The sequence below is a fragment of the Chiroxiphia lanceolata genome, chromosome 30 (genome assembly GCF_009829145.1).
Source record: "Chiroxiphia lanceolata isolate bChiLan1 chromosome 30, bChiLan1.pri, whole genome shotgun sequence".
Taxonomy (NCBI): Eukaryota; Metazoa; Chordata; class Aves; order Passeriformes; family Pipridae; genus Chiroxiphia; species Chiroxiphia lanceolata.
In genome coordinates this window covers 2,137,694-2,163,368 of record NC_045666.1, presented here as the reverse complement: position 1 = coordinate 2,163,368, position 25,675 = coordinate 2,137,694, and the positions used below count along the sequence as shown (strand labels likewise).

The following is a 25,675-nucleotide window of genomic DNA, read 5'->3' as shown; positions in this document are numbered from 1 at the left end:
GGACCTGGATGTGGCACCGGGGCCGGGAGGTGACATCGGGACCGGAGTTTGGGATGGTGTGACAGGACCGGGAGGTGACACCGGGGCTGGGATTCAGGGGGGTGTGACGGGGCCAGATGACACCGGGAATGGGGAGGTGTGGCAGGACGGGGAGGTGAAGCCGGGGTCTCCCCGCGCGGCGGCGGCTGTCGCGAGTGACGTCACGGTGACGTAGTTCCGGCGCGCCGCCGCGCGGGTCCTTCCGGGCCGCCCCGGAAGCGGCGCCCAGCGGGTCCCGCCCGCCGCCGGCACCGGCCGCGCGTTCCTGGCGCCGGAGGCACCGCGGAGAGGCCGCGAGCGGTGAGTGCGGGCCCGGGGGGAGGGCGCGCTCCGCCGGACCGGTCCCTCCGCCCCCGCCGGGCCGCGCGGGTGTCCGTGCGAGGCCCTCCCGGAGTGCCCCGCGGGGCTGTCACGGACGGGGGCCCCGCACACCGGGGCTTGGCGGCACTCGGGGGGCGCCGGCGGCACCGGCAGCCGCGGGGAGCGGCAGTGAGGGGCGGCCCGGGGTTCCCTCCGGGACGACGGTGGCGCTGGGAGCGGGCAAGGGCTGTGGGGACACCCGGGACATCCCGGGGGGCACCGGCGGCTGTGGGGGAGCTCCCGGGCCCTGCTGCCTCTGCGCCGTCTCCACGGCGGCGCCAGTGCCCTGGGGCGGGTGATTCTCCCCGGTCCCGGAGCCGCTCCCGGTGCCTCCCTCGCCCCGTCCCTCTCTCTCTCTGTTGCCGGTGCCCCGGGGCGGGTGTTCTCCTCCGCCGGCTCCCGCGGCTCCCTCCCGGTGCCTCCCTCACCCCGTCCCTCCCCCGCAGCACCCGGAGCTGCCCCGAAGATGCCGGACCGGGACGGCTACACCAACGGGAGCGGCGGCGGCGGCGGCGGGGACGAGGTGGGTGCCAACGCCGACGACATCTGCCGGGACTTCCTGCGGAACGTCTGCAAGCGCGGGAAGCGCTGCCGCTTCCGCCACCCCGACATCAGCGAGGTCACCAACCTGGGCGTGAGGAAGAACGAGTTCATCTTCTGCCACGACTTCCAGAACAAGGAGTGCGTGCGCCTCAACTGCCGCTTCATCCACGGCACCAAGGAGGACGAGGACTGCTACAAGAAGACGGGGGAGCTGCCCCCGCGCCTGCGCCAGAAGGTGGCGGCGGGGTTGGGGCTGTCGCCCGCCGACCTGCCCAACAGCAAGGAGGAGGTGCCCATCTGCAGGGACTTCCTGAAGGGCGACTGCCAGCGCGGGGCCAAGTGCAAGTTCCAGCACCTGCAGCGGGACTACGAGTACGAGGCGCGGGGGCGGGAGCAGGGGCTGGGCCCCGCCGGGCGCCGCTTCGAGCCCTTCGACGGGCTCCTCTACGACCCCGACCGCTACGACGAGCACGAGCCGGTGCTGAAGCGGCGGCGGGTGGAGGGGCTGTACGAGACCTACGAGTACAGCTTCGGCAGCCCCCGGGCCGTGGAGTACCGGCTGCTGGAGGAGGAGAACGTCCTGCTGCGCAAGCGCGTGGAGGACCTCAAGAAGCAGGTGAACAACCTGCTGGCCACCAACGAGGTGCTGCTGGAGCAGAACGCGCAGTTCCGCAACCAGGCCAAGGTGATGACGCTGAGCTCCACGGCCACGGCCACCGAGCAGACTCTGGCGCCCACCGTGGGCACCGTCACCAACTATAACCACAGCATCGCGCAGACGCACACCACGCTCAGCAGCCAGGCCCTGCAGCCCCGGCCCGTCACCCAGCAGGATTTGGTGGCCCCCGCCGGCGCCCAGGCCGCCCCCCCCGCCAACGCCGCGCCCCCCATGAACCCCGAGATCGCGCCGCTGTCGGCGGCCCTGGCGCAGACCATCGCCCAGGGCATGGCCCCCCCCGTGTCCATGGCGCCCGTGGCCGTGTCGGTGGCGCCCGTGGCCGTGTCCATGGCGCAGCCCCTCGGGGGCATCACCATGAGCCACGCCACCACCCCCATGGTGACCTACCCCATCGCCTCGCAGAGCATGAGGATAACGGCCATGCCCCACTGACCCCCCGCCCCGTGGAACTGAGCCCGGGGGGCAGCGGGAGGACGGACACACGGACCCCGCGCAGCCTGTGGACGCTGGTGGCTCCCACGGGGGTGTGGGTGCGGGACCCCCACCTTGGTCTGGCACCCGTCATGCGGGGAAAGCTCCTTGGGGGCCCGGGGGGGTTGTGGCTGCTCCCCCCTGGAGCCTCGGGAATGGACACGGCCCCCTCGCCCGGTGCCAGGACTGAGTCCCACGGCAGGGGCGGCACCGGGGCTGCGCTGGCCCTGTAACATTTTCAGCTATTAAAAAAACCCCAAACCGCACGGTCCCGGTCGCTGTCCCGGGGGAAGGGGGGTGTTTGGTACCCCCGGGAAGGGCCGGGGGACCCTCAGTACGGGGGAGCCGCGGACACGTGACCTCGGCCACGCCCCTCGCCTGAACCACGCCCGCCAATAAATACGGGCGTGGCGGGGGTCACACGTGACTCCCCGAGGTCACGCCCACTGCGGAGTGGGCGGTGCTGGGGGTTGGCGGGCGGCCAATGGACGGTGCGGGGGGACGAGGGGCGTGGCCGGGTCCTGTCCCGGGTCAGCCAATGGGCGAGGCGCGCGTGCCGTGGGCGTGTCCCGGCGCTCCCGGGGGCAGAGCGGGACAGGGGCCGGGAGCGGAGCGGGGATGGAGCGGCGGAGCGGGAGCGGCGGCGGCGCGGGGCTGGCGGCGCTGGGCGCGCTGGGCCGGCGGCTGCTGTGGGCGCTGCCCGCCTACGCCGCGGGGCTGCTGGGGCTGGGCGCGGGCGCGCTCGTGCTCGCGCTCGCGCTCTACGCGGGCTGGCGGCGGCGGCGGCGCGCCCGGGAGCGCGGGATGCGCGCGGCCGAGCGCCTGCAGCGCGACGAGGAGGCAGCGGTGCGCGCCGCCGCCGCCGGGCTGGGCGCGGCCCGCGGGGAGCTGCCGGCCTGGGTAAGCGGGTGCTCGGGGCCCCGCCGCGCCGTTACCGCCCGCGGAGGCGGCGGCGGGAAGGGCTCGGGGTAAAACCCCCCTCTGCACGGCCGGGTGCGACCCCCGGACCCCGCACCGCGTCCTGCCCCGGGGCCGGGAACCGCATCCCCCCGGCGGGACCCCCGGACCGGGCACCGCGTCCTCCCCTGGCCCCGCTGGCGAGTTCCCCACCTGTGTCATGCTGCAGACCCCGCTTGCGACCCCCGGGGTTCCCCGCCAAGCCCCGGATCGCCCCTCATCATCCTCCCGCATCTCCCCGGGTCGCACTGCCGCGGACACTCCCCCCTCTGCTGCGCTGCGGACCCCACTTGAGTTCCCCGCCGGGCGGGACCCCCGGGGGGACCCCCGTCCGTCCAACTGCGGCCCCACCACATCGAGTCCCGCTCGAAGTCCCCCCCGGGCGGGAACCGGGGCTGGGCACCGCATCCCCCCGGGCCCGCATCCCCCCGGGCCCCGCTGCCCGGTCCCGCCTTCTGCTGCGCAGCTTCCCCAGCTTGGGCTTCCCCCGGCGGGACCCCCAGGGCCGAACACCTCATCCCCCCCCGGGCCCCGCTGCCGGGACCCCCCCTGGGCTCCGCGCCGGGCGGGACCCCCGCCCAAGGCAGCTCATCCCGGGCACCCGCTGCAGCCCCCGCTCTGGCGGGACCCCCGGCGGCCGCACGGAGCCCCGCTTGGAGCTGACGGGAGTGCGGGACCCCCGGGGCCGGTCCCCGCCCGCCCCACTGAGAGCCCCGTGACCACCCCCCGCTGCCCCCGCTCGGGGTCCCCTCGCTCCATTCCCGCCGCGGGGTGAACCCCCCCCCGGTACCGCCCGGGGCCTTCCGGCATCGCCGCGGTCGGGCCGTGACTCACCGGGCCCGGGGGGGCCGTTTCCTGCCCGGCCGAGCATGGGGCGGGTGGAGGGGGGGGGCGCAGAACCCTCCCCGCGGTGCCGGAGGGGTGGGGGACCCCTTTTCTCGAGACCCCCTTCCACCGAGACCCCCCCATCCTTTCGTGACCCCCCGGAACGGGCAGAGGTTGGGCCGAGCTGGGGGGTGACGGGGCTGGGCGGGGTCCCTCCGGCAGGTCGGGGAAACCGAGGCACGGGGCTGGGAGGGGCCGTGCCCTCCCTGGCCCCCCGGGCTCACGGCCCCCCCGGGCTCACGGCCCCCCCGGGCTCACGGCCCCCCCTGCCTGTGTCCTCAGGTCAGCTTCCCGGATGTGGAGCGGGCGGAATGGCTGAACAAGGTGAGGCGTCCGTCTGTCCGTCCGGCCCCGCACCCTGCCGTCTGTACAGCCCTCCTGCATCCCTCCCGGCATCCCTCTAATCCCCGCTCCTGCATCCCTGCCTGCATCCCTCTATCCCTCCCTCCTTCCTCCTTCCCTTAATCCTTCCCTTAATCCTTCCCTCCCTCCTGCATCCCTCCCTCCTTCCTCCATCCATCCCTCCATCCCTGCACCCTTCTGCCCGTCTCTGCCTCTGTCCCCCCATTCCCGGTGTCCATCCCCCCATTCCCGGTGTCCGTCCCTCCATCCCGTGTCCGTCCCTCTGGCTCTGGCAGGTCCTGGCCCAGGCCTGGCCCTTTTTTGGGCAGTACATGGAGAAACTGCTGGTGGAGAACGTGGCCCCCTCCATCCGTGCCTCCAACACCCACCTGCAGACCTTCACCTTCACCAAGGTGGACATGGGTGAGAAGGTAGGTTTGGGGTTGGGGTTGGGGTTGGGGTTGGGGTTGGGGTTGGGGTGCTCCCCCGGGTTCCCCCAGGCTCTCCCGCTCACCTCTGCCCCTCCCAGCCCCTCCGGGTCCTGGGGGTCCGGGCTCACCCCGGCACCCACAAGAAGCAGATCCTGCTGGACCTCAACATCAGGTGAGTGGTCGGAGCCACCTGTGTGGTGAAAGCACCAGGTCTCAGCCCCCTTGCTGGGGGGGCCGGGGGGTGTCGTGGTGAGGCCCCCCATGTCCTGTCCCTGCAGTTATGTGGGTGACGTCCAGATCGATGTGGAGGTGAAGAAGTTCTTCTGCAAGGCAGGGGTGAAGGGGATGCAGGTGAGGGGGGCCCTGGGGGGCTGGCGGGAGGGGGTCACGGCCCTGGGGGTGTCACCTCTCAGCGCTGCCCCCCCCCAGCTCCACGGGATGCTGCGGATCATCCTGGAGCCCCTCCTGGGGGACGTGCCCATCGTGGGGGCCCTCACCATGTTCTTCATCCGGCGCCCGGTGAGTGTGGCCGTGTCCCCCCCAAAGGACTGGCAGCCCCAAAACCCCTCCCTGCAGGACAGGGCGGGGTCCACAGACCCCTCACCTGACCCCAACCCCCCCCAGACCTTGGACATCAACTGGACAGGGATGACCAACCTGCTGGACATCCCAGGGCTCAGGTGAGCCCCAGCCCCGCCGCGGGGGCTTCCCGGCCCCCCGGGCCCAACCCCCACGGCCCCCCCGTGACCGTGCCCCCTCCAGCTCCATGTCGGACACGATGATCATGGACACCATCTCCTCCTACCTGGTGCTGCCCAACCGCCTCCTGGTGCCGCTGGTGCCCGACCTGCACGAGGCCGCCCAGCTCCGCTGCCCCCTGCCCCGGGTAAGGGCTACCCAGGGGGTCGGGGGGTCACTCGGGGGTCCTGCCCCCCCCGGCTGACCCCCCCGTGCAGGGGGTGGTGCGGGTGCACCTCCAGGGCGCGCGGGACCTGCGCTGCAAGGACCGGTTCATGGGGGGGCTGGTGGAGGGCAAGTCGGACCCCTACGCCGTCCTGCGCGTGGGCACCCAGGTCTTCACCAGCCGCGTCATCGACGACAACCTCAACCCCACCTGGGACGAGGTCTACGAGGTGAGACCCCCCTGGGGGACCTTCCTCATGCCCCCCCCGGAGCAGCTGGGCCGCAGAGACCCCCGTGTCCCCCCTGACCTGGTTGTGGGGGGCACAGGGACCCCTCTCAGCATCCCCGGCTGGGCTGTGGGGACGGGAACACCCCAATCCCACTGGGCTGGGCAGGAGAACCCCCGGGATGTCCCCAGCCTGGCCCTGCGGGGGGGGGGACCGCCGTGTGTCCCCCCCAGCTGACCCTGTCCCCCAGTTCATCGTGCACGAGGTGCCGGGGCAGGAGGTGGAGGTGGAGCTGTTCGACAAGGACCCCGACCAGGACGATCTCCTGGGCAGGTGGGGGGGGCTGGACCCCCAGCCTGGTGATGGGGGGGGCTACTGCCCCCAAACCCCCCCAGCTCACGGGGTCTCCTGCCCCCCAGGATGAAACTGGATCTCGGGGAGGTGCTGAGAGCCCGGGTGATGGAGGAGGTGGGTACTGGGGGGTCAGAATGGGGGGTCCTGGACGGCAGGATGAGGGTGAGGGTCTGGAGGGGAGGGGTCCTGGGGGGTCAGGGTGGGACTCGGGAGATGGAGAGGAGCTGGAAAGGAGCGATGTGGGATGGGGGCCTGGGCAGGAGGAGGTGGGTGCTGGGGGGGGGGGTGATGGAGGAGGGGGGTATTGGGTGGGGGGTGATGGAGGAGGGGGGTGTTGGGGGGCAGGGGGTGCTGTTGGGCCGTGCTGACCCCCCCTCCCCACAGTGGTTCCCTCTGCAGGAGGGGGGTCAGGGCCGGCTCCGCCTGCGCCTGGAGTGGCTCTCCCTCCTGTCCGACGCCTCCCAGCTGGACCAGGTGAGGGGGCTCAGCCCATGGATGAGTTTGCTGGGGCTCAGCTGTCCTGGGGGAGAGGAAATGGGGTGATCCTGTCCCCCCTGACCCCTGCCTTGGCACATCCCCCCAGGTTCTGGAGAGGAACAGGACGATCGTGGCCAAACCCGACCCCCCGTCCGCCGCCATCCTGGTCGTGTACCTGGACCGGGCCGAGGAGCTGCCTGTGAGTGGGGGTCTGGGGGGGCCGGGGCTGCCAGACCCCTGTCCTGGGGGGGTCAGAGGTGTGGGGCCCCCCCAATCCCCTGTTTGTGCACAGATGAAGAAGCCCGGGAAGGAGCCCAACCCCGTGGTGCAGATCTCGGTGCAGGACGTCACACGGGAGAGCAAGGTGGGAGGGGGGTCCCACCCCCGGGGGGGCTGGAGGGGTTTGGGGGGCGGTGGGATCTGACCTGTGCCCCCCAGGTGGTCTGTAACACCTCAGCCCCCGTCTGGGAAGACGCTTTCCGCTTCTTCCTGCACGACCCCAGGAACCAGGACGTGGATATCCAGGTGAGACCCCCAAACCCAAGCCCCGTGTCCCCCCCATCCCCTGAGATCCCCCTGGCCCTGCATCCCCCCACATCCCCTGAGAGCTCCCCAGTTCTCCAGCCTCTTGTCCCCTCATATCCTCCCAAGTCCCTGTTCCTTTTTCTTCCCCAAATCCTCCATCTCCACTTCCCCTCTTTTCCTCCCTTTTCCCCCCTTTCCACCTCCTATTTCCCCCACCTTTTCCCCCTCCTTCTCTCCTCTTTTCCCCCTTTCCTTCCCCCCTTTCCCACTCCTTTTTTCTCCCCCTTTCCCCCCACCTCTTCCCTCCCACTTCCTCCCCTTTCCCCCCGTTCCCTGCGCCCCCCAGTGACCCCCCTGTGCCTGCAGGTGAAGGACGACTCCCGGCAGACCCCGCTGGGGTCCCTGTCCGTGCCCCTGTCCCGCCTGCTCCAGGCTCCGGAGCTCACTCTGGACGAGCCGTTCCCACTCCAGCGCTCGGGGCCCGGGAGCCGCCTGTTCATGAAGCTGGTCCTGCGGGTGAGGGGGGTCCGGGGGGGCCAAGGGAGGGGCCCTGCCCCTGCCCCCCACCCCCCCGCTGACCCCCAGACCCGCAGGTGCTTTTCCTCGACGCCCCCGAGAGCGGAGTGTCCCCCCCTGCCCCCCCGGGGCAGCCGCAGCCCCCGGTCAGCACCGAGAGCCCCCCCCGGCCCAGCCAGGCCAGCCCGGACCCCCGGTTTGGCACCGAGGTGGGGAGGGGAGGGGGGGTCTGGGGGATTCACCAGGGAGGCGGGAGGGGACGGGGGGGGCAGGATGGACAACAGGGGCTGGGGGGTGCTGGGAGCAGGATGGGGGTGCTGGGGGAAGGATGGGGGTCCTGGGGGGCAGGATGGGGGTCCTGGGGGGCAGGATGGGGGTGCTGGGGGAAGGATGGGGGTCCTGGGGGGCAGGATGTGGCTCAGGGCCCAGGGGTGGTCCTGGGAGGTGGGTTGAGGGGTCCTGGGGGGCAGCGTGGAGGGGTCCTGGGCGGGAAGCAGGGTTGGGACTGGGGGGTCCGGGGGGCCAGAGGTGCTGGCAGCCCCTGCCAGTGGCCGGTGGTCCCGTGTCCAGCACGTGCTGCGGATCCACCTCCTGGAAGCCGAGAACCTCATCGCCAAAGACAACTTCTTCAAGGGGGTGGTCCGGGGCCGCTCCGACCCCTACGCCAAGGTCCGGGTGGCCGGGAGGGTCTTCCGGAGCCGAGTGATCAAGGAGGACCTGAACCCCCGCTGGAACGAGGTCTATGAGGTACCGGGTTCCCATCGTCACCCCCGTGGGCAGGGGAGGGTCCTGGGGGGGAAACTGAGGCCCGGGGGGCTCAGGGCGGGACCCAGGTGACCCCTGTCCCTGCCCAGGTGATCGTGGACAACATCCCAGGGCAGGACGTGGAGTTCGACCTCTTTGACAAGGACGTGGACAAGGATGATTTCCTGGGCCGGTGGGTGCGGGGGGGTGTGGGGGGTGCTTGGGGGGGTCAGGGGGCTGTGGGGGACCCCCAAAACCTCACTGTGTGTCCCCCACCCAGGTGTAAAGTGCCACTGAGGCGGGTCCTGAGCAGCCGCATCGTGGATGAGGTGGGAGAGGGGCCTGGGGGGCTGTGCTGGGGTTGGGGGGGTCACCAAAGGGGGTTCACTGAGGGGGGCTCTCCCTGTCCCACCAGTGGCTGCCCCTGGAGGAGGTGAAGTCGGGGCGGCTGCACGTGAAGCTGGAGAACCTGGACCCTCGGCCCAGCACCACCCTCCTGGAGCAGGTAACGGCTCCCCCAGCTCCTGAGGGGGTGGGGGGCACCGTGGACCCCAACCTCTGTCCCCACGGACCCCAACCTTTGTCCCCATGGACCCCGATCCCCAACCCCGTGTGTCCCTGTCCCCACTGACATCCCCCCCTCTGCTCCCCCATCCCCATCCTCCTCCCCATCCATCCCCATTCCCGATCTCCTGGGGGTCCCCACGCCACGGTGGGACCCCCAGCCCACCCCCCCTGTGCCCCCCAGGTCCTGCACACCAACAGCCTCCTGCAGCCCGCCCGGGGCGAGGAGCTCTCAGCCGCTCTCCTCTCTGTCTTCGTGGACCGAGCCGCTGACCTGCCGGTGAGTGGGTGCCCCCCCCCTCGGCCTGGGCCCCCAGGATGCCCCCAAATGTCCACAGTGCCCCCATCACCTCCATCCTGCCCCCCCCCAGCTCCGGAAGGGCTCCAAAGCCCCCTCTGCCTTCGCCAGCCTGGCCGTGGGCAACGTCTCCTTCAAGACCAAGGTATGATGCAGTGGGGGGGTCTGGGGGTGTTTTTGGGGGGGGTCGGGGGGTCTCTCACCCCTTCTCGTCCCCCCCAGACCTGTGCCCCGTCCACAGAGCCCACGTGGGACGAAGGCTTCTCCTTCCTCATCAAGCGGCCGCACGAGGAGTCGCTGCAGCTGCAGGTCTCTGCCCCCCCCGGGGTGGGGGTCCCATCCCTGCAGCCCCCTGGGGGTCCCACGGGGGGGGTCCTGAGCTACCTGTGCCCGCAGGTGAAGGAGGAGGGGGGGCAGCCCCTGGGCACCCTCAGCCTGCCCCTGCCCCAGCTCCTGGCCTCGGAGGGGCTGGCTCTGGACGGATGGTTCCCGCTGGCCGGGGGGGGCCCCGGCACCCAGATCCTGCTGCGGGCACAGCTGGGGGTGAGTGGGGTCCCGGGTGGGGGGGGGTGAGGTGAGACCCCCCCTGACCACCTCTCTCGCCCCCCAGGTCCTGGTGTCGCAGCAGGTGGAGGCGGCGGCCGGGGGGTCCCTGGAGGGGGGGGACACGGACCCCCAGCCCCCAGAGGAGCACAGGGAGGAGGAGGAGGAGGAGGAGGAGGAGGAGTGTGGGACGGGGGGGCTGCGCCAGCGCCTGCCCCCCAAGGAGAGGTGGGAATGGGGGGCTTGAGACCCCCCTGAGCATTCAGCCCCCAGCCCCACATTCCAGGGAGGGGGGTCCATGAGGCCCCCCCGTGAGGGGGGTCTTTGGGGGTGCTGACCCTCCGCCCCCGCAGCCCCCCTGAGCCGGCGGAGGGTCCCCGGGTCCAGCTCACGCTCTGGTACCACCGGGACGAGAGGAAGCTGGTGGCCATCGTCCACGCCTGCAGGTGAGGCTGGGGAGGGAGGGCTCGGGGCTGGGACCCCCGGGCTGGGACCCCCCTCTGAGCCCTGACACCCCCCCCCAGGGAGCTGCGGGCGGCGGCGAAGGAGCTGCCGGACCCCTACGTGTCCCTGGTGCTGCTCCCCGACCGCAGCCGCGGCACCAAGAGGAAAACCAGCGTGCAGAGGAGGACCCTGAACCCCGACTTCAACGAGAGGTAAAGGGGGGGTTGGAGGGGGCCCTGAGCTGCCCAGTATGGCCCAGTACAGCCCAGTACAGCCCAGTGTCCCCAGGTTCGAGTGGGACCTGTCCCTGGAGGAAGTGTCACGGCGGAGGCTGGAAGCTCATGTCAAATCCACCCTGTCCTTCATGACACGGGAGAAGGAGGCGCTGGGGAAGGTAGGGGGGGGTCCGGGGGGATCCAGGGGGGGATTTGAGGTGGGTCTGGGGGGGTCCAGGGCCCAGGGAGCCCCCTGAGCCTTTGCTCTCCCCCAGCTCCATCTGAACCTGGCGCAGGTGGACCTGTCCGAGGGGGGATCCCACTGGTGAGTGGGGCTGAGGGGCTGTGCCAGAACGGGGGGAGGGCTCGGGGGGGTCTCTGGGGTGGGGAGGACTGTGTCCCTGTGTCTCTGTGCCGCCCCCTCACCTCTCCCCCCGCACAGGTACGAGCTGCAGGATGAGCGGAGCGGCCCCTAGAGAGGGACCCCCGACCCCAACCACCCCCCGTGGGGAGGGACCCTCCGGCTGCCGCCGCCCCCCGCCCCCGCCGAGCCCCCGCCTCGCCACCGACCAAAGACGGGCCGGGCCGGGCCCCCCCCGCGCCCCCCCCGACTGTTACGAACCTCGTGCCTTTGCCCCCCCCCGAGGGCCCCCCGGCGTTTGGGGGGGCCCGGCTGGGGTTGTGTCCCCCGGGTCCCCCCCGAGGGGACTCTCCTTAGAGCCGCTGCTGCCACCGCCGGGCTGTCACCGGGATGGCACCACCCGGACCCCCCCGGGATGTCACCGCCGGGATGTCCCTGGGATGTCACCGCCCGGATCCCCCCGGGATGTTACCGGGATGTCCCCGGGATGTCACCGCCCGGACCCCCCGCGATGCCACCGCCGGGGTGTCACCGGGATGCCACCTCCGGGCCGCCATCGGGACGCCACCGCCGTGCCACCGGGATGTCACCGCGCTGCCACCGCCGTGCCACCCCTCGCTGCCTTCCCAGGGCTGCGTCCCCGTCCCCCCCCGCGCTAATAAAGGAGGGAGGACACAGCGGCGGCTTCGCGTGTTCCTAAGGGGGGTCCCGGGGGTTGGTGGTGTCCCACAGGGGTCCCCCGTGGGGTCCAGTCCCGGGTACCCTCCGTGGGCCGTGGCCGTGGGGTGCCCCCTTGGGATGCCCTCACTGGGGGGCCCGTGAGGGGGGTTCGTGTCCCCTGGGGGGTCCCCCGTGGGATGTCCCCGTGGGGGGCAGGGTGTCCCCCGTGGGATGGGGTGTCCCCCGTGGGATGGGGTGTCCCCTCGGGGGAGGTGCCCCCCGTGGGGTGGGGAGGGTGTTCGCTCCGTGCCCATCTATAGCCAAAACATTTCCCCCCCGGGGAGGAGGAGGAGGGGCGTGGTCTCCCCGTTTCCCCACCCTCCCTCATGAATAATCCCCGCCCTCATTACCGGCGGTGACGCCGCGCGCGGTGACGCCCGAGAAACGCAGGAGAGAACGGGAGCGGCCGGCGCCATGGTGGGCACCGGGAGCGGCACCGGGAGCGCACCGGGAGCGGCACCGGGAGCGGCACCGGGAGCGGCGGGGGATGCGGGGGCGGCGGGGGATGCGGGGGCGGAGGGGGATGCTCGGGCGGGGCGGGGTTGGAGGGGGGTCGCACCGGGGGTCGCACCGGGGGATGCGGCGGGGGCGCGGGGGGCACCGGGCGGGCTCGGCGGGCACCGGGCGGTCGCTCCATCCCCCCCGGGGGATGCCGGTGCCCGCTGACCGCCGCACTCTCCCCCGCAGTGCGACTTCTCGGAGGAGCAAACCGCGGGTGAGTGACCGGCACCGGGCACCGGGAGCGGCACCGGGAGCGGGGCTGGACCCGCCCCAGCTCGGGGTACCAGGAACGGACCCCCCCGGACCGGCCCCACCGCCCCCAGCGCTTCCTGCGCGGCCACGGGCGGAGCCTTTTCCCGGGCAAAGTCTGTCCCGGGCGGGGCCGCTCGTTCCTGGGGAACGGGGGGATCCGGGACCGGGGAGATCCGGGGCGGGGGCTGCGGCACCGGCACCGGCACCGGAGGGTGTCCGGGCCCCTCCTGCTCAATTTGCCCTTATATGGGCACAGCGCGCCTCGGCCGCGCATTCCTGCGGGGCGGGGCCGCGGATTCCTGAGCGTTCCCGGTTCTCCGGGATCCGCGGGGGCTCCCGCTCGGCCCGGGCAGCATCCCGGAGGGCGACGGCCCGACCTGCATCCCGGCCGGCGTCGGGTTCCACCGGGAAACCGGATCCAACCGGGAAACGGGATCCAACCGGGGAACGAAACCCGACCCGGAGCCGGAGGGGGGGGGCTGGGAGTGGGGTCCCCGAGGTGCGGGGTCCCGGGGAAGCGACTGTGGGGTCCCGGAGGTGTCGAGTTCCAGGGATGTAGCGGGTTGGGAGGGACGGCAGTGTGTTGAGGGTCCCGGGGGCACTGGCACGGGGGTCCCGCTGCTGGTGGTCCTGAAGGCCCTGACATGGGGGCATCCTGGTGCATTGGGGGTCCTGAAGGTGCAGAGTCGGGGTCATTTTGTCGCAGGGGTTCCAGTGGTGCTGATGCAGAGATTCTGGAGGCGCTAAGTCAGGGATCCCTGTGCCCTGGGGGTCCTGGTGGTGCTGACATGGGGGGGTGCCCAGTGTGTTGGAGATCCCAGCAGTGCTTATGTGGGAGTCCTGGCAGCGCTGACACCGGGGGTCCTGGCGTGTTGGGCGTCCCGGTGCCCCGGGGGTCCTGGCACCGCTGACACGGGGGTCCCGGCAGAGTTCAAGGAGGCGTTCCAGCTCTTCGACCGCACGGGCGATGGGAAGATCCTGTACAGCCAGTGCGGGGACGTGATGCGGGCGCTGGGCCAGAACCCCACCAACGCCGAGGTCATGAAGGTGCTGGGCAACCCCAAGAGTGATGGTGAGTGGGGGATCCCCCTATTCCCTCCCCCAGGGCCCCCCAGCCCTCCTACATGTGCCCCTGTCCCACAGAGATGAACGTGAAGACGCTGAACTTCGAGCAGTTCCTGCCCATGATGCAAACGATCGCCAAGAACAAGGACCAGGGGTGCTTCGAGGACTACGTGGAGGGGCTGAGGGTCTTCGACAAGGAGGGCAACGGCACCGTCATGGGCGCCGAGATCCGCCACGTCCTCGTCACCCTGGGTGAGCCTCGGCCCCCCCCGGGCCCCCAAACCCTGATGTCCACAGGGAAACCAGATCTCACTGGGAAACGAAACCCAACCTGGGCCAGAGAGGGAGGTCTGGGGGGGGTCTGAGAGTGGGGTCCCCGAGGTGTTGGGTTCCAGGGATCCAGTGGGATGGGAGGGCTGGCAGGGGGGCCCTGGTGCTCTGGGTGGTCTCGGTGCAGCTGACAGGGGGGTCCTGGTGCACTGGGCATCCTGGAGGTGAGAATTCAGGAGTCGTTTTGCCCTGGGGGTCCCAGTGGTGCTGACACGGGGGTCTCAGTGCCCCGAGGGTCCTGAAGGTGTTGACGTGGGGATCCTGGTGCCTTGGAGCTCCTGGAGGTGCTGACATGGGGGTCCTGGTGGCACTAATGCAGGGGACCCCCTCAGGGACCCCTCAACCATCCCTGAGGACCCCCAAAGCCCAGCCAGCTGCAGGGATCCCATCAGCTCCCACCAGCCCTGGGACCATCACAAGCCCCCAGCCAGCCCCCGGGACCCCCTGCAAGGCCTGGGGACCCCCAGTGTGTCCCCCCACCCCAGGGTGACACGATCGTCTCTCAGGTGAGAAGATGACAGAGGAGGAGGTGGAGCAGCTCGTGGCCGGGCACGAGGACAGCAACGGCTGCATCAACTACGAAGGTGAGGGCTGGGGGTGGGAGGGGGGTCCCAGGGGTGCTGGGGGTCCCGGGGGGGGTTCGTCCGTGACCACACTCCCTCCCTGACCATCATGTCTCCTTCCTTCCTCCCAGCGTTTGTGAGACACATCTTGTCAGGGTGACGCCGCAGGGGTAACGCCTCCCCCCGCCCCTTCCCTCAGTTACTTCTAGTTTTTTTTTTTCCTTCCTTTTTTTTCCCTGCCCTGGTGTCTTTTTTTTTTTTATTAAAAAAAAAGAAAAAAAAAAGGCCGCCTGGTTTGCGCTCTCGCCCCTGGTGCAGCCCCCACTCTGCTGCCCCCCCGCATGTCCTTCTGCATGGAGCCCCCCCTGCGCGCGGGGCCGGGACGTGGGTGCTGCTCTGGGGGGGCTGCAGGAGCCCCCCCCTCCCCAATTCCCCCCGTGGCGACGCCGGGTTCTCCCTGCGCTCTTCAGCCGTTTGACTTTGGTTTTCCTGCCTCTCTCCGGGATTAGGGACAGGGGGGCTGCCAGACTCCTCCTCACCCTTCTCTCTTCTCTCCACAGAGCTGGTCCGGATGGTGCTGAGTGGCTGAAGACTCCCCCTACCCTCCCATGTCCCCTCCCCCCCACTCAGTTTTGTGCCTTTTTCCTCATTTTCCTGCCACCGCCACCACATCCCCACTGTCCCACCCCCTCCCCTGACGCCCCCAGCCCTCCCTCGGCCCCATCGGCTAAATTATTGCTCCACAGCATCAAATAAAGTCTCAGAACGTTGAATGTGACCCCCTCCCCTCCTCGTGTGTCCCCCCTCCCCAGACAGACCCAGCACCACGAGGCTGTTTCTTCCCGCCCCAGGGACTCGGAATTTTATTTTTATTGGTTTTTTAAAAAAAGAAAAGAAAAAAACAAAAAACAAAAACAAAAAGGGGAGGAGGAGAAGGAGCTGGGTGGGTGTTGGGGTTGGTTTTGGGAGGGGGGAAATGCCCATGTGCCAGGTGGGATCGGAGCTGTCTCATAAATAGCCGGGGGGGAGCAGCGTCCCAGTCCCCCCCAGGAGACCAACACTTAAATAAAATCTGGGACAATCATAAAAAAATACCAAAGCTGGGGGGGAGGGAGGTCGGTCGAGGTGGGCAGGGGGTCCTTTGGGGTGCCTTGCAGGGGCGGGAGGGGCCGGTCTGGGGGGGCTGCGGCGTCCTGGGCCCCGGCCGGGGCTCACTGCGTGGGGGGCACGGGCGTGGCCGTGCTGGGGGTGGGTGCGATGGGGTCCGTCTGCAGGGGGGGGCCTTGGTCTGTAGAGAGAACACAAAGGACGGGGGGGGGTCACATCTGGGGGGGGCAAGGGGGTGCACGAGCACCTCTTGCCCCACAGCTCCGGGGGGAAGGGTTGAGGCCCCCGCCCGGCCCTGAGCCCACGAGTGATCCGCCCGCTCCCGGCGTCCCCCCCGCGCTCCCCCCCATGTCTCACCTGCGAGGAGGCCGGGGTTGGGAAGGAGGCTTCCCTGCACGGCGGCCACGATGGCGGGGCTGTGCGCGGCGGCCGAGCCCCCCGCGAGGTGCGGCAGGGCCAGGCCGGGTGGGTGGGAGTTGGGGGGCAGCCCCCCGCCCCCCGGCATGCTGCTGGCCAGGGCCCCATGCAGCGGGAGGGGGGGCGGGTTAGCGGGGAAGGAGGCGCCCAGGGGGTCGGCGGGGGGGTTAGCCATGCTCAATGGGATGGCGGATGGAGGCAATCCGAAGGGCAGGGCCGCGGGAGCATTACCGGGCACGGCGGGGTGGCCGCTGCCACCGAGGGTCCCCGCCAGGCTCTGGGACGGCGGCTGCTGCCCAGGGAACGGCGCCGGGGCTGTGGGCGAGAGGGGCGGTGAGGAGACCCCAACAGAGACACCCCCCCTCCCGGCCCCAGCCCTCGGCCCCGGGGAGAGCATCGGTGACAGACCCCACACCCGGGACCCCCCTCACCCGAGCCCACCCCGTTGCTCACCGTGGGGGACGTTCGGGGCTCCCGGTGGCGGGGGCGGCTGCGGCGGGGGGGCCCCGGGCAGCGGCTGCCCCACGGGCTCGGGGGGGCCCACCATGGCCGGGGTGGGCGGCGCGGCCAACGGGTGGGCGGCGGGGGCCAGGGGGGCTCCGGCGGCGGGCAGGGGCTGAGCCCCCGGGGGCAGCGGGGGCGGCTGCTGCTGCTGCTGCTGCTGCAGGTGCTGGAAGTGCTGCTGCCGCGCCCGCATCTCCGCGTACTTCAGCTGCTCCATGTGGAAGGCCTGGCGGTCCGCCAGCAGCTGCTGCCGCTGGTATTCCAGCTGGGGGGGGACAGGGCGGGGTCAGCTGGACGGGGGGGACAAGTGGATGAGCACCCGCCACCCTCCCAGGGACGGCCCCGCACTCACGGCCTCGCGCTCCCGGTCCATGATGGTCTCCAGCTCCTCAAAGTGCCGCAGTTTGATCTCCAGCTTCTTCATCTGCGTCTCCACCAGCAGCGCCACGAGGGACTTGATCTTCCGCTCCTCCACGGCCGCCAAGTGCTGGGGGAGCCCACCCGGGGGGGTCAGAGCCCCCATCTGGGTTGTGCTGCCCCCCAGCCCAGACCCCCAGCCCTCACCTTGGCCTTCACGGCAGCGGCGGCCAGCGCGGCGGCGGCGGCGGTGGAGAGGTTCCCCTCGCCGATGTCCCGCTCCACCTTGGCCTTGCGCTCGGCCTCGGGCTCCGGAGGCTCCTTGGGTGCCTCATCTGGCCCCTCCTTCACCTCCTTCTCCTTCTCCGGCTCTCCTGTGGTGCAGTGGGGGCTGTGTCAGCAGTGTCGTGGGGGGCTCGGTGTCCCCCCAGCCCCGCCAGGTCCCCCACTCACCTGCACCATCGCTGTCACCCTTGTCGGGCTCCTTCTCGCCCTCCACCTCCTTCCCCTTCTCTTCCTCCTTCTTGGGTGTTTCCCCAGGCTTCTCCTTTGCCTCCTCCTCGGTGGTGCCGTCCCTGGGCTCCTGGGGAGGGACCGGCCCCACGGCCCCACTCGAGTCCTGCCCCAGCCACCCTCCCCGACCCCCATCCCCTCCCTGCCCCCCGTTACCTTCGCCTCCTTCTTCTCCTCGGCCGGCTGCGCGTCGGCCCGCGCCTCCTCCGCCCCGCTCTCCTCTGGGGACACAAACCCGGGCTCAGGCCCTGCCACTGCCCCCCCAGAGCCCCGACCTCCCCCCGGCCCCTCACCGATCCGCTCCGGCTCGTCCGAGGTGGTGCCGGCGATGCCGCTGCTCTCCAGCCCGAACGCGGGGTCGGCCTTGCCCGTCACCTTGGCCGCCTCCTCCACCTTGCGCACGTGGGCCTCCACCAGCGCCGTGGGCACCTCCTCCTTCATCTTGGAGAATTCCTCTGGGGGGAGTGCCGGTGAGGCCTCAGCAGGACCCCAGCGCCCCTTGGAGCCCCCCAGCACTGCGCATCCCTTGGGGGGCTTGTCCCAGCTCTGCAGGGCTCATCCTGGCTCCCCACAGAATTCATCCCTCTCCCCATAACACTTGTCCTGTCTCCTTACAGAATGCCCTATAGCACTCCTTATAGGACTCATCCTCCTACAGGGCTCCCTCTAGGACTCATTCCTTTCTCCTACAGGACTCCTCCCTGTCCCCGTGGTCCCTGTCCCCGTGGTCCCTGTCCCCTCTGCCCCAGGACTCCTGCAGCCCCCAGGCCGGACCCCTGCCCCAGCCGTGTTACCCAGAGCCGATTTGGCGGCGGCGGAGGCGACGCGGGGGTCGACGACGGAGGCCAGGAAAGCGACGGTGCTCATGACAGGGTTGCCCGACTGGCTGAAGGGGATGGGCTGGTAGGCCAGTGGTCCCAGCGACGCCTCCGAGTCCTCCAGGTAGGGATCCTCGATGGGCAGCCGCAGGAAGTGCAGGATGCACTCGTCCTGTGTCCGGCTGCCCACGTGCTCTGACACCTTGTTCCAGTCGTCCTTGTACATCTCCAGGGCCTGCGGGATGGAGCGGGGGGGGCCTCAGCAGGGTCTGACAGCCCTGCTCCCCTCTCCCCACAGACCCCCACTCACCTCCAGCAGCAGCAGCGTCTCCTGCTCCGTCCATTCCCGCGTGGCGCTGGCAGCGGCTTTGCTCTGCAGGGGGAGAGAGAGGGGTGAGGGGCGGCGGGCGGGGGGCCGGGGCCAGGCCGAGGGGTGCCCACCTTGGAGGGGACGTTCTTCTTGGTGTACATGTCGGTGCGGAGGCCGAAGTTCTGCATGTCGGCCGGCTTCTCCTTGCCCTTGTCCGGGAAGTTCAGCATCTGCTGCGAGGCCGAGGTCGGCTGCTGAGGGGAGAGGGGACGCTGGGACGCGGCCGTGGGGGGACAGGACGTCAGGACACCAGTCCCCCCCGCCCCTCCATCCCAGAGAAGCCTTCGTGCCCCGTCTCGTCACGGTGTCCCCCCCGCGTCCCTGCTCCCCGGGGCAGGGCGGCATGCGGGGCGCGAGGGGGAGGAGGGAAGGAGCCTTCCTCGGCCAGCGGCGGGGGCACGGACCCCAAGGAGCCGCCTACCAGCTCCGGCTTCCCCTTCACCGTCTCGCTGACGAGCTCTTCGATCTCTTTGCTCTTGCGGCCGGTCTTGGCGTCGCCGTCGCTCTGCCGGCCCTGAGGCAGGCACGGATCGAAGCTGTGCATCCCCCACCCCCCGCCCCACCCCGCGCCCGGCCCCCAAGGGGACCGGGGGGCGGCAGGGGGGGGTCGCAGTTGGGCGGGGCGGACGCCCCCCGCACCCACCTGGGGCGTCTTGGGCTGCAGCGGCACCAGCCCCGAGGGAGTGTCGGCCAGCACGTGGAAGTGGGAGGTGGGCGGGGGGCCCATGGGGGTGGGACGGCTCTCGGCGTCCACCTGGTAGTTGATGAGGCCCCACTGCTCCAGGAAGGCGTGGACCCTGTGGAGAGCTGGGATCAGACCCTGCCAGACCCCCACTGGTGTCTGTGGGGTGCCACACTGACCACCCCTGCCCCACTGGCACCAGACCCCTGTCAGCACCAAGGCATAAAACCTGCCAGTGCCTGGCGCTCCACCAGCAGCACCGGGGTGCCCCAGTGGCACCAGACCTCCGCCAACATCAGGGTGCCACACTGACACCCCATCAGTGCTGAGGTGCCACACTGCTCCTGTCAGTGCTGAGGTGCCACACTGACCCGGTCAGTGCTGAGGTGCCACACTGACCCTGTCAGTGCTGAGGTGCCACACTGACCCTGTCAGTGCTGAGGTGCCACACTGACACCCCATCAGTGCTGAGGTGTCACACTGACACCCCATCAGTGCTGAGGTGCCACACTGACACCCCATCAGTGCTGAGGTGCCACACCTGTCAGCACCGCAGAGCCACACCAGCCCCAGCCCCACTGGCCCTGGTCTCCTGCCAGCACGAGGGTGCCAAACCACCCCCCCACCCCCGGCACCACACCCACCGCATGATGGCACAGACGTCGCCGGCCAGGTTGCGGCGGCAGGCGGTGGAGGTGAGGTACTCCTGCGGGTTCAGCCGGTACGTGTCGATCATGAAGTTGCGGTAGGCCAGGTATCTGCGGGAGGGCAGGGGGGTGAGCGCTGGGTACGGCCCCGGGGGCGACAGGGGGTGGCGTGGGGGGGTCAGGGCTCACATTTCGGGGGTCTTGGATTTATTCTTGCCGTTGAAGAACTCAGGCAGGGCGCGGCGCTCGATGGCGTGGACGCTGCAAGAGGAGACGCTCGGGTGGGTGGCCTGGACACCCTCCTCATCCCTCCTCATCCCCGTCCTCACCCTCAGCCAGCCCTGTACCTGTTGTAGTCGAACCAGGCGGCGTAGCTGGGGATGATGATGTGGTGGGTCTGCTCCGTCACGTTGTCCTCGTGCAGGTCGGGGTTCTTGGCCTGTTCCCCCTTGCTCCCAGTGCCGTTCTCCTCCTCGTCCTGCCCACAGACCAGCACAGCATTGGCAAGGGGGTCCTGGGCCCCCCTTCTGCGCCCTTTGTCATCCTCACCGAGAGCAAGATGAGGCCAATGGCCTGGGGCAAAGGTGCCTGCAGCCCCAGGGCTGAGGGGATGGGCAGAAAAGGGCCTTTTTGCACCCAGAAGAGGGGCAAGGAAAGAGGGATAAAGAGGTGACACCATCGAGCAGTGGTGCTCCCCGTGCTGGGAACACCTTCCCTGGGCTCACCTTGCCGGTTGTCTCCATGCTCTCATCTTCCTGCTCATCTGAAGGGAGGAGAGGGGTGGTTTTGGGCACTGCCAGGCCAGGGGTCCCGGGGCTCTGCCACGGTGCCTCACTCACCCAGGTCTGTCATGGTGCCCCCCTTCACGGGTGCTGACTCCGAGTCCTTCTTGGTGTTGACTGCGGTGGAGGGAACCAGCACTGAGCACCCCCAGGACACCCCCACCCCACCCCAGTCCAGCTCACAAGGGGGGAACCTTGTGGGGGGGCTTCTGATCCTCACCCTGACCTGTTTTGGGCAGGGTGACCTCCTCCACGTTGGGGACGGGCGAGGGCTCGTCCATGTCCTTTGTCAGGTCCTCCTGCTCCTCCTCGCGGTGCCCGCGCTTGGATTTGTTGTAGGGGGTGGAAGGTCTGGGAAGGCAGAGACCCCCCCATGCCCAGTCACCACCACCCCAGGGCCAGCCTCCCACAGCCTCTGTGGGGCCCAGACCCCCTCCCTGGACCGCCCCAGCTCACCCCTTCTTTGCGTTCTTCTTCTTGGCCTCAGGGGTGGGCGATGGGGAGGGCGAGCGCTTCCGCTTCTTGTAGTTACCCCCCTTCTTGTCCCGCCGGTCCGAGTCGGGGCTGTTCACCTGGGAGGCACGTGGGGGGATGGCACTGGGTTCAGCTGGGTGGGACAAGGCCCCCAGCACCCCCTCTACGGGGGGCTCTGCACCCGCTCTGACCTCGTCCGTCAGCGTCTTGGCCGAGATCTTCTTCCTGCGGGTGACGGGGCTCTTCTCGTCCGTCACCTCGTAATCCTCCTCGTTCATCCACTCGTTGAAGGTGTCCGTGTCCAGGATCCACTTGGCGTGGACCTGTTGGGCAGGTGTGGGGGTGTGTCAGGCGTGGGGGTGGGGAGGGGGCTGCAGCTGCTCCCCCAGACCGGGGGTCCCCCGTTACCTTCCGAGGCTTCTCTGGTGTCGGGGCGTCCTCCACGGACGCCTCGATCTCGCTGGCGGGGATCCACGTGTCGTAGCTGCAGGTGAAGGATGGGGGTCAGAGTGGCACCCACAGCGATTCTGGGGGGTCAGGGGGTTCCCCAAAGTTTCAGCCCCCCCACCTGGGCCCTCTCACCTGTCTGGGTAGTAGCCCCAGTGCAGCAGCACCTGCTTGTCACGCTTCATGACCGGTCGGACCCACTCCTCTGTGGGAGACACGGGGGGGCTGGCACTGATCCTGCATCCCCCCTGGAGCCTCCCGTGATCCCAGGCACAGCTCTGACCCCCCCCAACCCCTCCCTCACACCCACCTTCCTCCAGGTTCCCGGGGACGGGGCAGACAATGTGGGACGCGTTGCTCTTGTCCTCGGTCACGGTGCCCTGCGAGAGCCAGGGGTTGGATCCAGGGCTAAATACCAGGATGAGGTGTTGGATGAACCCCCCCCTCGTGCTCCCCACCCCACCGCTGCCACCCACCTGGTGCCTCTTGACGATGTCCTTCAGCTTGCCCAGCAGTTTGGGCTCAATCTCCTGGTGCAGGAAGATGTTGGGCCGGGCCAGGCAGTTGTTCTGGGGGGTGGAGAGCAGACTGGTGAGGTTGGAGGGGGACAGGGGGGCCCGGGGGGGTCAGGGATGGAGCCTCTTACCTGCACCAGGGATTTCTCGATGGTCATGAACATCTCCACGTTGCGGTCCATCCGCGAGGGATTCTGGAAATCGAAACGCCGCCTTATTGGAAGAAAAGAGCGACTCTCATGAAAGCCACAGCTCAGGTCTCCTTGTCAGCATCCAAAATTTGGGGGGGTGGGGGTGGGACACGCGCCTGAACCCCATCAGGGGTCCGGGGGTGGGGGGACACCGCCCAGCACGTGTTTGCTCTGGAGGTGGGAGCCCTACAACCAGCCCACCCCGTGCACCCCTGCCCAAGGCCACCCCAGGGTTTTCCCACGGAGGAGACCCCCACCCTTGCCCCCGGGACCCCCTCACGGCCCCCCCCAGCCACCCCAGACCCCCCGTCCCGATGGGTGCAGGTGGGTGCTCACCATCCTTGGTCGCTCTTGAATTTATAGGCCGCTGCCAGGATGTGGCACAGGGCTCCCCCCGCCTTGAAATCCAGGAAGCATTTGATCTGCAAGGGGAGGAGGTGGGTTAGGGGGGTGGTGGGGGAGCTGGGCAGGGTGTCACCCCCTTGTTGGGGTGACACCCCCACGTGTGGGTGCCATCCCCTCGCTGAGGCCCCATCCCCAGGTCTGGGTGCCATTCCATCGGGGTGACACCCCTGTGTCAGGGCACCATCCCCTCATCCAGTGCCTTGGGCTGGGATGCAGTCCCTGCAGGGCTGGGGCACTGTCCCCAGCTGGGGACCTGTCCCTGTGCGGGGACGCTGTCCCCAGGGCCATGGGGTGCTGTCCTGTGGTCCCAGGGGCAGCGTCCCCTGGTCCTTGGGGCACAGATGCTGCTTGGGGGCAGCTGCCAGCAGCAGAACGGTGCCCCAGCGTCCCCAGGCACTGTCCCCAGGACACCGGGGCGTGTCCCTGAGCAGGGCACTGTCCCAGGGCTGCTGTCCGTGGTCAGTGCTGTCCCCAGGTCACTGCAATGCTGAACGGGGTCACTGGGGCTTTGGGTGCTGTCCCCACTCAGGCCCTTGTCCCCAGCTCACTGGGGCTCCGTCCCGGACCCTGTCCCCAGGTCTTTGGGGTCTTGTCCCCCACATCTTTCGGGCACTGTCCCTGCTCAGGACTCTGTCCCTGCCTATCAGGGCCTTGTCCCCAGCTCGCTGGGGCTGTCCCTGGGGACTGGGATGCTGTCCCCTGGGTACTGAGGGCTGGCCTGGCTATCAGGGTGCTGTCCCCACATCTTTGGGGGCTGTCCCGAGCCAAGGTCCTTGTCCCCCCTTCATTGGAGCTTTCCCCTGGATATCCAGGACCCCGTCCCAGGGCCATCGGGGTCCATCCCTGCACCCTTTTGGGGCACCGTCCCCGCTCGGGGCCTTGTCCCCAGACCCCCGGGTGCCCCCCCGTGTCCCCCCCGCGTCCCCCCCATGCCCGGTGTCGGCGGCTCTCACCGGCAGCTTGGTGAGGGGCGCGTTACTGACGTGCTTCCCGAACACCTCCTCCTGGAACTGCAGCAGCTGCACCACCAGGCTCGACAGCGACTTGTTGGTGGGGGGCTCCGCCTGGATGTACTGCGGGGGCGAGGGGTCAGCGCGGCCGCGGGGCCCGGGGGCGGCGGTGGGTGTGGGGGGGGCGATGGCGGCGGCCCCGCCGTGACAGGCCGGGCCCGGCGCGGGGCGGCGGCGCTGCCCCATCGCACCCTCGCCCACCTACCTTCTTGTAGTTCTTGCCGAGCCAGAGCCGCACGTTGTCGAACTGGCTGACGGTGTCCGAGGCCTCGTAGTACTTGACGTTGGGGCCGCCGTCCTTCTTCCGCACCGCCATCTTGAGCGGGCCGGGCCGCGCCGCCTCCGCCCGCCCGCGGGCTCCCCCTGCGGGCCCCGCGCCGGTACCGCCGCTGCCGCCGCTCCCCCTGCCGGCCCCGCTCCGGTACCGCGGCCCCGCTCCGGTACCGCCGGTCCTGTTCCGGTACCACGGCCCTGCTCCAGTACCACGGTCCTGTTCCAGTACCGCGGCCCTGTTCCGGTACCGCGGCCCTGTTCCGGTACCGCCGGTCCTGTTCCGGTACCACGGTCCTGTTCCGGTACCACCGGCCCCGCTCCGGTACCACGGTCCTGTTCCGGTACCACCGGTCCTGTTCCGGTACCACGGTCCTGTTCCGGTACCACTGGCCCTGTTCCGGTCCCGCTGCTCCCCCTCCGGTCCCGCCGGTCCCCCTCCGGTACTGCCGGCCCGGCTCCGGTACCGCCGCCCCGGTCTCCGTTACCGGCCCCCGGGGCTGTGCTGGACCTGTCTGAGCGAGCCCGGAGGAGGCACCGAGATGAGCAGAGGGAAGGCCGGAGCGGCTCTGCCGTGAGGAGAGGCCGCAGAATTGGGATTGCTCGGCCTGGAGAAGGGAAGGCTCCGGGGTGACCTCATTGTGGCCTCCCAGGACCTGAAGGGAACTTACGGCAGAGATGGGACGAGGCTGTTCACGAGAGCTCGGAGTGACGGGACAAGAGGGAAGGGGTTCGAACTGAGAGGAGGTTTAGATTAGATATGGGCAAAAAAATCCTTCCCTGTGAGGGTGGTGAGGCGCTGGGATGGGTTTGATAGAGCAGCTGTGGCTGCACCGTCCCTGGAAGTGCCCAAATCCAGGCTGGAGCGGCCTAGTCTGGTGAAGGTGTCCCTGCCATGGCAGGGGGGTGGAATGAGACGGGCTTCAAGGTCCCTTCCCACCCGAACCATTCTATAATTCCATGTGTGTCGTGCGGGAGGCTGGAGCGGCTGTGGCCCCGAGGTGGGGTGGGGAGCCCCGGTGAGATCCCGGGTGGATCCCGGTGCGATGCCCCGTTCCGGAGCAGAGATCCCGGGTAGATCCCGGTGCTATCCCCCGTTCCGGAGCAGAGCTCCCCGGTGGGTCCCGGAGCAGAGCTCCCCGGTGGATGCCGGTGCTATCCCCCGTTCCGGAGCAGAGCTCCCCGGTGGATGCCGGTGGGTCCCGGAGCGGCCCGCGCGGGGCGGGGCCGGGCCGGTCTAGGCGGAGCGCGGCGCACGGAGGCGCGAGAGTCACGGTGGCCGAGTGGTTAAGGCGTTGGACTCGAAATCCAATGGGGTTTCCCCGCACAGGTTCGAATCCTGTCCGTGACGCCCGCTCTGTATTTTTTAGCGCGGGGCCCTCCCCGGTCCCGGCTCCTTTACCGGCGGCGGCAGCGGGGACTCCCCCCAACGCGCCGGTTCCTGCTCGTACCGGCGGCAGCAGCGGGAGCTCCGGTACCGGCTGTTTTAACGGCGAAAACCACGGGAACGCCCCCTCCAGTCCCTGCTCTTTTAACGGTGGGAGCGAGGAGGAGCCTCCCAGCCCCGGCACCGGGTCCTTTACCGGTGAGAGCGGTGGGACAGGTTCATCCTTTTTGGGGAGAACACCTGGGGGGTTCAGGGCCAGGGCCGCCCCCGTGGCTGGAGCCCCCCAGGACACTCAGCCACACCCCCGGTGGGGACCGTTCCCCCCTAGGTCGGTGACATTTATTGATCTCGGGGACCCCCCAGGATACCTGGATCCCCCCAGGATGGGGAGGACACCCCCAAACCCACCCAGTTTTCCCCTGGGACTGAGCACCCCGTGGTGGGGGGTTTTCAGGATGCAGGTGGAGGCC

At 69.9% G+C, this 25,675-nt stretch overlaps 4 protein-coding genes and 1 non-coding gene across 16 annotated transcripts; 4 read left to right on the top strand and 1 right to left on the bottom strand.

The window, feature by feature from the left end:
- Nucleotides 1-266: 266 nt before the first annotated feature.
- On the top strand, nt 267-15,311 carry ZC3H10 (zinc finger CCCH-type containing 10). The gene is made up of 3 exons (XM_032713459.1): nt 267-339; nt 846-2,151; nt 15,301-15,311. Exon 2 carries the CDS (start codon nt 866-868, stop codon nt 2,051-2,053), a length of 1,188 nt encoding a protein of 395 aa, XP_032569350.1. The 5' UTR covers nt 267-339; nt 846-865; the 3' UTR covers nt 2,054-2,151; nt 15,301-15,311.
- On the top strand, nt 2,882-11,555 carry ESYT1 (extended synaptotagmin 1). Of its 2 annotated transcripts, none has more exons than XM_032713454.1 (31): nt 2,882-2,992; nt 4,217-4,258; nt 4,573-4,707; nt 4,806-4,879; nt 4,986-5,058; nt 5,137-5,226; nt 5,332-5,387; nt 5,470-5,593; nt 5,664-5,840; nt 6,088-6,170; nt 6,257-6,305; nt 6,576-6,665; nt 6,775-6,867; nt 6,961-7,032; nt 7,107-7,193; nt 7,560-7,709; nt 7,787-7,918; nt 8,280-8,456; nt 8,564-8,646; nt 8,734-8,782; nt 8,869-8,958; nt 9,202-9,297; nt 9,389-9,460; nt 9,538-9,624; nt 9,712-9,858; nt 9,926-10,086; nt 10,212-10,304; nt 10,383-10,514; nt 10,591-10,696; nt 10,793-10,842; nt 10,960-11,555. In XM_032713454.1, exons 1-31 carry the CDS (start codon nt 2,897-2,899, stop codon nt 10,991-10,993), a joined length of 3,000 nt encoding a protein of 999 aa, XP_032569345.1. In that variant the 5' UTR covers nt 2,882-2,896; the 3' UTR covers nt 10,994-11,555. The 2 variants fall into 2 exon arrangements, with proteins under 2 accessions (XP_032569345.1, XP_032569346.1); XM_032713455.1 differs by lacking the exon at nt 2,882-2,992 and adding an exon at nt 3,992-4,047.
- Nucleotides 11,933-15,087, top strand: MYL6 (myosin light chain 6). Of its 2 annotated transcripts, XM_032713467.1 has the most exons (7): nt 11,933-12,015; nt 12,286-12,313; nt 13,280-13,423; nt 13,495-13,668; nt 14,253-14,330; nt 14,441-14,479; nt 14,870-15,087. In XM_032713467.1, the coding sequence occupies exons 1-6, from the start codon at nt 12,013-12,015 to the stop codon at nt 14,467-14,469; spliced, it is 456 nt and encodes a 151-aa protein (XP_032569358.1). In that variant the 5' UTR covers nt 11,933-12,012; the 3' UTR covers nt 14,470-14,479; nt 14,870-15,087. The 2 variants fall into 2 exon arrangements, with proteins under 2 accessions (XP_032569358.1, XP_032569356.1); XM_032713465.1 differs by lacking the exon at nt 14,441-14,479.
- SMARCC2 (SWI/SNF related, matrix associated, actin dependent regulator of chromatin subfamily c member 2) lies at nt 15,178-23,938 on the bottom strand. Of its 10 annotated transcripts, none has more exons than XM_032713434.1 (29): nt 23,754-23,936; nt 23,492-23,611; nt 22,470-22,555; nt 22,074-22,155; nt 21,904-21,996; nt 21,738-21,807; nt 21,563-21,632; nt 21,389-21,464; nt 21,172-21,303; nt 20,963-21,078; nt 20,727-20,857; nt 20,564-20,623; nt 20,450-20,487; nt 20,072-20,202; nt 19,914-19,985; nt 19,722-19,835; nt 19,039-19,192; nt 18,817-18,909; nt 18,467-18,589; nt 18,336-18,398; nt 18,002-18,260; nt 17,501-17,662; nt 17,364-17,428; nt 17,148-17,277; nt 16,902-17,068; nt 16,690-16,824; nt 16,287-16,602; nt 15,774-16,148; nt 15,180-15,597 (listed from the first exon to the last, which is right to left on the bottom strand). In XM_032713434.1, the coding sequence occupies exons 1-29, from the start codon at nt 23,862-23,864 to the stop codon at nt 15,521-15,523; spliced, it is 3,621 nt and encodes a 1,206-aa protein (XP_032569325.1). In that variant the 5' UTR covers nt 23,865-23,936; the 3' UTR covers nt 15,180-15,520. The 10 variants fall into 10 exon arrangements, with proteins under 10 accessions (XP_032569322.1, XP_032569323.1, XP_032569328.1 ...); XM_032713435.1 differs by having other exon boundaries at nt 15,181-15,597; nt 18,467-18,586; nt 20,733-20,857; XM_032713431.1 differs by having other exon boundaries at nt 15,178-15,597; nt 17,364-17,662; nt 23,754-23,938.
- A 1,149-nt stretch (nt 23,939-25,087) lies between these two features.
- Nucleotides 25,088-25,169, top strand: TRNAS-CGA. The gene has a single exon. It is a non-coding gene; the product is annotated as a tRNA-Ser (tRNA).
- Nucleotides 25,170-25,675: the final 506 nt, after the last annotated feature.